Source organism: Leuciscus leuciscus (assembly GCF_965113295.1).
Source record: "Leuciscus leuciscus genome assembly, chromosome: 20".
NCBI classification, from domain to species: Eukaryota; Metazoa; Chordata; class Actinopteri; order Cypriniformes; family Leuciscidae; genus Leuciscus; species Leuciscus leuciscus.
This window is the reverse complement of record NC_138744.1, coordinates 18,503,965-18,514,818: the sequence shown is the minus strand read 5'-3', so window position 1 is coordinate 18,514,818 and position 10,854 is coordinate 18,503,965. Positions and strand designations below refer to the sequence as shown.

General features: G+C 37.0%; 1 protein-coding gene across 2 annotated transcripts; it reads left to right on the top strand.

Moving 5' to 3' along the window:
- The first annotated feature begins 4,675 nt into the window (after positions 1-4,675).
- cxcr3.1 (chemokine (C-X-C motif) receptor 3, tandem duplicate 1) lies at positions 4,676-10,484 on the top strand. Of its 2 annotated transcripts, XR_014200541.1 has the most exons (4): positions 4,676-4,797; positions 6,403-6,783; positions 8,313-9,188; positions 9,230-10,484. XR_014200541.1 is itself a non-coding variant. In XM_082149083.1 (3 exons), exons 2-3 carry the CDS (start codon positions 6,406-6,408, stop codon positions 9,027-9,029), a joined length of 1,095 nt encoding a protein of 364 aa, XP_082005209.1. In that variant the 5' UTR covers positions 4,676-4,797; positions 6,403-6,405; the 3' UTR covers positions 9,030-10,484. The 2 variants fall into 2 exon arrangements, 1 of the variants encoding a protein (XP_082005209.1); XM_082149083.1 differs by having other exon boundaries at positions 8,313-10,484.
- The last annotated feature ends 370 nt before the right edge of the window (positions 10,485-10,854 follow it).

The window sequence follows — 10,854 nt, the reverse complement described above, 5'->3', positions numbered from 1 at the left end:
AGATGTCAACAGTAAGAGTAACTGCAACATGAATTTACATTGGATTAAAAAAAATATATGTATAAAGCTGTGAGGCCTCCTCATTTCAGAACACCACTGTTTTGTAGGGGAAAGTGGGGCAAGAATAGAAGTGAAATGTTATTACATGCCCCATTGGTGGGGCACGTTGTAACAGTGAGAGGCATGTTGTAACATGACCATAAGACAGTTTAAAATTGTATATGATTTAATAAAAAAATACAAGATAAACTAAAATATTTTGTCGATGAAATACAATAATAAACATTTTCTATATAAAATAATGTTTTTTTGTTTTTTTTTACAATTAACCTCGATTAACAAAATTTGGAGTTTGACAATGAACACTGCAAAACGCAGCTATACCGCATAGTTCAAAAACAATGTATGTATATAGATGAAGAAACACATTCAGATGTTCAGAACACAACTAACACAACACCCCTCCCTTCCTCTACACAGCTCTCACAGAACAGGACAAAATTTTCATTTTTTTTTTACTGTACTTTAAAGATAATGTTGTAAAGTCCAAATACGCTTTACAGATATATTTATTGGAAAGGGTTTACAAAAAATCTCTGTAATTGTTGTTTCAAAGAACCATAAACAGATATTGCACATGCACCTGTGGAACAGTCCTTAAGACACTAACAGTTTACAGGCGATAGACAATTAAGGTTACCGTTCCAATAACTTACATTAAAGAGACCTTTCTACTGACTCTGAAAAACACCAGGAGAAAGATGCCCAGACAGAGTCCCTGATCACCTGCCATAGTCCCGCTGAAGGAAGGCACGAGGACTGCAGAGGTGAACAGAACAATAAACTGCAATGTCCGTAATGTAAGTGCGCTACAGGGAGACAGTTAGGACAGCTGACCGTCCTCGCAGTTCTAAACCACGTGGTACCATATTTGTGCCTTGGTGAAAGAGTAGAGTAACATCTCACCTAACCTGGCGCTGTCCATGAAGATGAGATGCACTGTAACACTTAAAGCTGGTGGACACATCATTATAATGACTCGTACTTTTGAAATTGACACCCTTGTTCAGGGACTCACTACGACCAATCACAACAAGCACCATACGCTTAGCTACCAGCGGAGCTAACTGGTAGATTAGACTCTTGCCGTATCCGGTCGGCAAAACAGCAAAAAACGCCCTTCTTGCAAAGGAACGTTTTGAGCGCCGTCTTCTGTTCCTCTTTTATTTATTTTTAATTCTTTTATTTTTATATATATATATATATATATATATTTTTTTTTTTTGGCCCACCACCACCACCCCTCTTCGGAGGACAACTTTATTTTTGATAAAGCAAAATATATACACAATATATTAATACAGACAATAGATTTATATACAGTGCGTAACCATTCACCCAGTTTAGTGAGACCCTGGGTACATAAGGGGAGGGGGTATTATAGCACCACGTACAGAGTGTAACACGTAACATATAAGACACGACAAGGTGACAGACAGACAACAGAGGGACAAGACAATTGACAAACACAAGAACGTATTATTATTATTGATTGAATAGAATGATCTTGAGCAAATTCTATTTGTTGATCTGAGGTTTACATTAGTTGGTCATGATTAAAGCCACATAGTTGTGTACTTGCATTATCCCGACTGTTTCCAACAACTTTCAAACCAGGAGAAATTTGTAATTTAATTCGAGAAACGTCCCGTTTCTTTATTTCCGTTTTGTCGCCGTCAATGGCGTCATATCCGCGTTGTCCCTGGTTTCCGCTCGTACTGCCATGGCAACCAGAGCTATGAACCAGAGCCCTCTGATAGTAACCAAAGCGACTGACGGTAGTTCGCAATGTCTATTTGCACGCTGTTGTTGTTTCGTTCAAACATTATTGGACCATGGCAAGCAGACTTTGGATACAAAAGGAGAACTAAAACGAGAATCAATATCAGCGCGGTGTTTTCGAGATGCCTAGAGCTCCCATAGACAGTATAAACGAGAGCTCCACGTCCGAGACTTCGACCGCTTCTACATGTACTTTATTAAACAGGTGAGCACATTTACATACAACTAATCAATGTTATATAGCTCAACATGATGAAATGTTACTAGAATATGATCTGTATGTTATTCTAATGTTGATCTAGCTTACTGCTAGTCTCATACAGACAAACTAACACATACATTTCAACACATTCAAATGCAGTTTAGTGTGATAGTGTAATGTTAGACCAAGTGAAACAACGCTGCGTTACCTCACAAGTTTAATTTGTCTAATAAACTGACCTGTGACTGTGAGTAGTAATTCTGCACTCGCGTGTAACGTTAGTTCGGTAGAATGAAATGTCCATATTCCTTATGCGGGACTCGCGTCGCGTGTGGAGCTGATAGCTGTCTCTTAGCAATCCAGAACTGCTTCATATCACAGTCATGATAAAAGCATCGATGTATTCAGTCATCCATAAACATATTAGATCCATAGTAGATTAGATCGGTCGGCTTGACGTTGACGACAAGATCCATAATTCTTAGCAAATGTTGCGTCATCAAACTACGCCTTTGTTATTGTAAATAGGTTAGCGACCCCTAGTGGCGAAAAATTCCATACTGTACGTTTAAGGTGTTTGAGGAGAAATGGGTTTTGAAACATGTTATGAATGATTGTGGATAGTGTATGCCTATGTGTATGAAGTGATAGCTGCAGCGGCAAAAGCAAAAGAGAAAAGAAAAAGAAAATATATAAACTTATAAAAAGGAAAGGGGAGAGGTATGTGCCTGGTAATGTACACGGCTTGTAGTTATGTTTGTGTGGTATTAAGAAATGTCAAAAACGGGGACCAGGTGTCTTCAAAGGCTGATATTTGCTTCCTTCTGTGTGCATTGTGTTTCTCCATTGAAATGTGTTCTGAGATTAAATTTGTCCAGTGATTGATGTGGCAAGATTTCTTTGATTTCCAGTTTTGGAGAACTACTTTCTTAGCGACAGCTAGAGAGATAAGCAACGGATTCCTGTATTTTTGCGGGATATGGATTTCGGAAAAGTCGCCTATGAGACAAAGTGTTGGTGATGTTCCTCGTTTAGATAAAAAGCCAAGTCTGACTCGTTCATTGTAGCGGCCAAAGCCGTTTCAAACAACTGGTGTTCATCAATAGCCATCTTGCAATGTTTACATCACAGCGCTGTCGTCATCTGTTAAGCTCGCATCTGGCCCGCCTATATCAGATAACCCGATGTGACTGGTGCAGCTCGGATACAAGGGCATATTTAATGAGCATCATTACTCGACGCCAGAGTAAACTCGCTGAGCAAATTCAACTTGTGCCCTCGCGAGAACTCTAAATTTCCAGGGTAAGTTGAAAGTGAAAGGACATTTTTTTAAGTTGTTGCTGAGTTTATGTGAATGACATCGCTAACATCCTAAAATAGCATTGGAGACACAGTGTATGTTTAAAGAGTATTTTAAAACGGCTTTGAATGCAGCTCAGCCAATCATAATCAAAGACCTCAATTTGAACCTTTTTTATGGACGACAGAATTTCTATTCTTTAAACAATTTAAAAGTGATGGAAGTCCCATGAAACAATTTGACTAGGGCAATAGAGTAAGGTTTAAAATTGGTTTCAAAATAGACATTTCCTTATAAAAGTGTGTTGCCCTGAATAGACCAGTGAGAAGTTTTTGGTTGGTGTGGGTTGGTATTTTTGGTAAGCAAGTAAAACAAAAATTGACAGGTTGTACCTCATAACCCAATGTGCAACTTCAACAGTGTTTGACATATAGGTCTACTGTCTGTCTAAGAATTGAATATTTTGTCAAGATTACCAGTCTTTGTCTTTAGCTATCACCACTCTCTAAAGCTATGCTCATCGTCTCCCGGTTCCCTTTTCTTCTGCTTAAAAGAACTCTGCCAGATTTCTCTTCTCTATTCTCCTTCAAACATTTTCATTTGTAGCTTTCACTTGGCCTTTAATAGTGACAAGTACAACCTGACACAATGAAAAAATCTCTGCACATAAGGTAGACAACCAAAACCAGACAACAAAAGTACAAATTAAAATACGTGAGCAGCGATGTGTGCAAGTGAGAATGGCAAGAAATGAAGAACAGGACGTGGTGTAAAGGTGTGAAAAAAACATCCCGTTGCATGTGCATCTGTGACATAAGGATGAAACAAGTAGATGGAACATCTACTTTGCAACAAGTTAGCTTTGCAACAATTACTTTTATAAAATCAGCTTTATACTAATGGAAAACAAACACATGAAAAAATATCTGTAATATGAAAACAGATAACTGTTAACATCAGATAACTAATAACAAAATTGGCTTGATTTTATTGTTTTCTGACTGAAAAGTTGAAAAAGCTTATAATTTGCAAATACACAAGGCTGAAATATTATCAATTAGCATACAGAACAATAATTACAATTTCTCTGTAGTTGTCAACTTTTCCTTTGCTAGACAAGATCATTTTAAGAACGATGAACAATAACTAATGAACAGTCTATCTATGTTTACCAGCTTGTAACATGCATCCTATTTCTGCATTTCCCTGAGCAAAACATTTCATTGAGAAAGCAAAATGAAAATTTAAAATAGAATTGTGAATGAGTGACAACTGATCGTTATCATATTTCCCCTTTTGAACCCTGATGGTACTCCCTGCCACTGTCTCCTCCTCCTTTCTCTCTCTTCAGTGCATCTGCATGCCGTGACCTTTAGGTCTAATAATGAGTAACACTCAATGTACCAATCATTTCTGCGCCTCTCAACTACTGTGAGATCATTCACTTACAGAGGTACGTTTTCTTCCTTCCAAATAACCATAGATCGATGATGCTCACATTGTTGCTGAAATTAATGTTTAATTGTTGTATTAATTTTACATTTGAAGATTATCAGTGATCATCTCATTTTATTTCAATATTATCGGATATATTTCTTGCCATAATATTTAGAGCATTTTGCTTCCCTTGATTTGATATCCAATTCAAAAGAGATTCAAAGGAGCTTCACTTCCAATTACGATGAAATATTTTAAGACTTCGATTTTTAAAAGTTAAATGTGCATTTCCAGCACAAACAGATTGACATTATTGCGACGGCAGGATGATAAATCAGGGGAAATACCAGGGGGTGACAAATATCACCTCCAGTGATTTCAGGTTTCAATTACAGACAATCAGAACATTATTGTAAATAACATGGTTTCGCATAAAGAGATCAGAAGACGAGGTACTATACACTCTTAAAAATAAAGGTTCTAAAAGTGGGTTTTTGCAAACATTTTGGGGTCCCCAAAAACCATTCATTGAACAGTTCTTAAGAGCCTTTTTTTTTTCTTAGTGTGAAGAACATTTTAATAATCTAAAGAAACTTCTTCCACTAAGAACTGTTTGGGGAAGGCAAAGGTTCCATGGATGTTAAAGGTGGATAAAGAACCTTTATTTTTAAGAGTGTATATCCAAACTACCCAAAGTCTCATTTTCAAAGAAATGGTGTTTTACCAGGAATGCCCACTCAGTGTTAGACCGGTTCGTCAGCAACGAACCGTAGTTGATTCAGCTTAGTCTCATCAATGATGAGAATCTGAATTGCATTATGACTGATAGACATCAGTGATGAATGTGCTTTTGTGGCCACAGTGTGGTTTTTCATTTTCTCTTATCTGTTCAATCGATCGATTCACAGAATATGAAAACACTTGATTTGAAAAAACAACCGTGTGTACCAAAGCCGCTGTAAATTCACTTATAAAATCCTGGATTTGTCAGTGCGGGAATAGAAATGAATAGGCTATATGAAAAGACCATGAATTAATCATCAATATACAACATTCGGTTACATCTTATTTCAAAACTATAGAAACATTCCTTCAGAGGATTACAGAAGAAGATATATTTTTATGAATGTTTAAATTGTTTTGTCCATACAATAAAGGTCAGTGGGGTCCAAAAATCATTTGACCCTACTTTCATTTTATGGACAAAACAAACAAACGAACAAAAACAGAATATCTTCTTTTGTGTCCCAAAGAAGCAAAAAAGTAATAAAGGGTTGGAGCGACATGAGGGTGAATTAGTATTTTGGGCGAAGGATTCCTTTATTTTGAGCTTGAAGGCTTTATGCCCCCTTCTGGCCAAAATACGTTACTTCAGAAAAAGTTACTTTTTCAGACGTAAACTGTAAACTGGAATAAATGTAAGGATAAATTAAAATTTTGACCAAACCGCACGTTCAGACAAAATGCTGCCAAACACACAAAGTAGCACATTCTAGTTTAACGTCTCACACTTGAAACATTCATTAAATTATTATATTTCTAAATAAATAAAATAATAAATACTCTTATTGAAAATAAATGATAGAAAAAGATACTAATTCTGATGTATGTTTCTTTGCAGAAGATGACTTTTAATGAAAAGATCACCGTGAGCATGGAAGACCTTGTTTTCTCTGGTGACGAATACGGCAACTACTCGTATGACGGGGACTGCTGTGAAGGAGGACTTGTCTGTAATCAGGACTCTAGCATGCACTTTGATTCTGTTTTTATTCCGGTCCTTTACTCTCTGGCGCTGGTAGTGGGGCTGGTGGGAAATGGGTTGGTTCTGGTGATACTGTGGAAGAAAAGGAAGTGCTTGAATGTTACAGACATCTTCATCCTTCACCTGAGTTTAGCAGACACTCTGCTGCTGCTGACGCTGCCCTTCTGGGCTGTAGAGGCAGTGAAGGGCTGGATCTTTGGCACAGCGCTCTGCAAACTAAACGGAGCTCTGTTCAAGGTGGGCAAAATCTTTGTTGTTTATTGTGTTTTTAAATGTTGATTTCATGAAATTATTTGGTACACTGCTTCTCCATTTTATTGTTTTATGCATACATTCTGTGCATGAATGACAATACATTCTATAATAGACATTAAGTAACCGAAAAATTCTAACATCTAAATTAACTCCTTTTTTATCAAGTCATTGCTGAATCAACATAAATGCATTCATTTATTCTAATAAAATCTACATTCTATGGGTTTAAACAAGTAAAACACAGCTCTTTAATGTAACAATTGCAGCTTACCTTTTACAGTAAAGTTGGAGATACATTCTTACATTTACATTTAATCATAGCAATTTACAAAGGAGAACAATAGAAGCAATCAAACCAACAAAAGGGCAACAATATGTAAGTGCTGTGAGTGACTGTGCTGTGTAAGTCCCAGTTAGCACAGTACACATAGCAAGGTTTTTATATATATATATAAATAGAATAGAATAGTTAGTGTTAGTATTAATGGTAGTATTAATGAACAAAATACTCTTTTGACCTTTTGTGCAATTGATTTTATTATTTATTTATAGATTGTTTTTTCAAATTGCTTATTATTATTTGAGCTGCATAGCTGTTTAAAGGGATAGTTCACTTTGAAATTAAATTTTGGTATGTTTTAGCTTACCTCAAAGGCATCCAAGATGTAGGTGTCTTTTTTTCCACAGTAGTTTCAATTGTGATATTTTTAGGTCAAACCGTTCTTGTCTGTCAGTCATATAATGCAGGTCGATGGTCACTTGTCTCAAAGAGCATGCACAGAGTCCAAATTAAAACAATTCCCCGTCGTCCAAATTAAACAATTCCCCATCGTAAGTACACATTGATGGCCTAAGACACGAAACGAGCGGTTTGTGTGAGAAAACGAACAGTTTTTATATCGTTTTTACCTCTTGAACTCAGCCACGTCCAAGTGATCTGAGAGCGCGGGCGGGTATAGATATATACAATAGATGTCGCCTTGGCTACGGTTTCGCAGTAGCCAAGGCGACATCTAGTGTATATATCTACGACCTGCATTATATGACTGACAGACAAGAACGGTTTGACCTAAAAATATCAAAATGGAAACTACTGAGGAAAAAAAGACACCTACATCTTGGATGCCCTTGAGGTAAGCTAAAACATACCAAAATTTAATTTCAAAGTGAACTATCCCTTTAAATCATTTTCATGGTAACAGTTGTAAAATTGTATATAACTTTACACAGAAAAGGTTAGTAAGGGATATTTTCACATTAAAATCATGTTAATATATTTTTTATATCTTGTGGCTATACTAGCATTTTAGCAGATTTTACGGATCGGCCCCATTCACTTCCATTGTTCCTCAATGTAACCCTGATTTTTTCTTTTTTTTAAGAAGTGGAAAATAATTTTTGTGTTAAATAACAAATGCTGTTGATTGAGCCTAACTTGTACAGAACCAGGAATATTGCTTTAAGAATCAACTTCAGGTTTGCAGTCTCTTATTGTCATGTTTCTCCATCAGATCAATTTCTACTGTGGGATTTTCATGCTTTCCTGCATCAGTCTTGACCGCTTCCTGTCCATCGTCTATGCAGTGCAGATGTATTCTCGTAAAAAGCCTATGGTGACTCACTGTTGCTGCCTGATGGTCTGGCTCTTCTGCATTCTTCTCTCTATTCCTGACTGGATATTCCTTGTGGACTTCGAGGAAAGCAGACGACAGTATAAAATAGAATGTGTTCCGTTTTACTCTGATAATTGGCGTCTGTACTCTCGTCTGCTCTACCATATTTTGGGTTTTGCTATTCCAGCAATAATGATGTTGTTCTGTTACTCTTGCATCCTCCTGCGGCTGCGACGTGGCTCTCAAGGCATGCAGAAGAAGAGGGCCATCCGTGTCATCATAGCCCTCGTACTGGCCTTCTTCATCAGCTGGACACCCTACAACATCACCCTCATCGTTGACACCATGAGAAACAACGAAACCATCAGTTACCAAACATCCTGTGACAGCACCACAGCATTGGATGTAGCTCTTACAGCAACTTCCACATTGGGCTACTTACACTGCTGTGTCAACCCAATGCTTTATGCTTTTGTGGGGGTGAAATTTCGCCAGCACTTGCTGGACATGCTAAAACCGCTGGGCTTCACGCTGAAGGGCCCAGCAAGCCTGGTGTCGCGGAAAAGCTCTGCATGGTCAGAGTCAGTGGACACATCATACATGTCTGCTTTCTGAAAGACCAAACCCATATATGCACAGTTAGTAACCATCTCCTCTTTTTCTGCAACCTTTAACATATCAGTATTATGTCAGAATAGTTTGGCTTTAAGTACACAAGTGTTTCTGTTCACACCAAGAAAGGTAACTATTAAGTGTTCTAATTCTATGAGAATAGTGAAGTCCACACCACAACTATAACGATAAAGACACAGAAGAACTAACGATAAAGACACAGAAGAACTATATCCCAACTATGTTTCCCAGCTGATGAATGATAAAACCATTAACAGACAATCAGAATCCACCCAACTTTAAAGATAAAGTATGTAAGATACATTCTCTTAATCCAGTTTATTGTTCATCGACTACTATTGTTATGATATGGGTTTATCTCCCCTAAAAGGTTAAACATTTTGCCTCACAGGCACCATTAAAACATTGAGAGTGGTCCACTCAAATCCGTCAATCTCTTTCCAGCTCAACGTATAGCGTAAGTTTGTGGTGTGGCTATAGCTACTGAAGCAGGAAAAGACATTCAGCTTCAGAAGTGCAAGCCTTTTATTTTAGACCTAATAAACAGGTCATGAAAGCGACAAAGCAAACTGGTTATTGCGATGCTATGCGCTACAATGGACACTTCAGTATCATACAGCATCATCATGCACCCGTTCAGAAAGACAAATGTACCAATTTAAAATGTTAACTTTAATGTGCCCAGTGTAAACAGCCTCCAACAGTTTACATGTCAAAAATGAACCCTGGGAATCCTGAAATCTCAAAAACGATTTGCTGAACTTGCATTTAAATAACATTTTAAATCAGCAACAAAATCTGACATGAACTGTCTAATTGTTGATTCTTATGCTTAAATAGTGTTAAAAAAAACCGTATTTTCAGGCTAGACCAGCCAATGTTTTTATTTTATTTTTTATTTTAGATAAGACAGCAGTAGGACAGACAGGAGGAGGGAATTGGACCAGGAGAGGTCTCGGAGTCGAGACTTAAACCTATAGATAAATCTTTATTTCTCTTCTCACATGTGGCAGCTACTTTAGGTTATGTTTTGCATTTCTCAAGCATACTTGCTTTCTTGCAGTTTGCACATTTTGGAGAGGGATAAAACAATTTAAATAAAAAGAGAGATAAAAAAATCTGTATTTTACTGTTATACATTTTGAAATTCTGGATTTATTGTACAGTGTCTACAAATGTTTTAAATATATTGATTTGCTGTAAATATTTAAAACATCTTGAAGGCCTACTTGTCATAAGAAGCAGAACTGCAAATGTGTATTTTTTTTGTGTAGCCTACTGTCGTCTTATATTTTGAATATTAAAGGTAAGGCTAACTTCTTTTGTTGAACCTTTGTTTTTTCAATTGTGTTAGCGTAAAACTTCCAGCTGCAATGTAAGATGTCTGTCTCATTAATGCTGTAAAACTGCAATACAATAAAATAGAAAAAAATTACATACACAGACTTAATGCTATTATGCTTTTTCACTTTTTCTACTTTAGTTTGTGTGTAATGTTGCTGTTTGAGCATTAAAAAGATCTGAAAGGTTACAAAACTCAAAGTCCACTACAAAGGGAGATATTTTAATTAACAGAATCCACTTTTCAAGAACTACAACAAACGGCTCGTTTCCGGATCTGAAGTCTTCCTCATTTAAATAATCCCCGCCCACAGAATACGCAAAAAAGTTCCAGAGTTTCTAGAGAAGAGGCTTGTTTGAGATGAGCAAAATCTGCGCAGATAGGCTACATGCCGGTTAGAAATAATCTTGTTTGAGATGAGCAAAATCTGCGCAGAACCGATCACCGGTGATCACCGCGAGATGC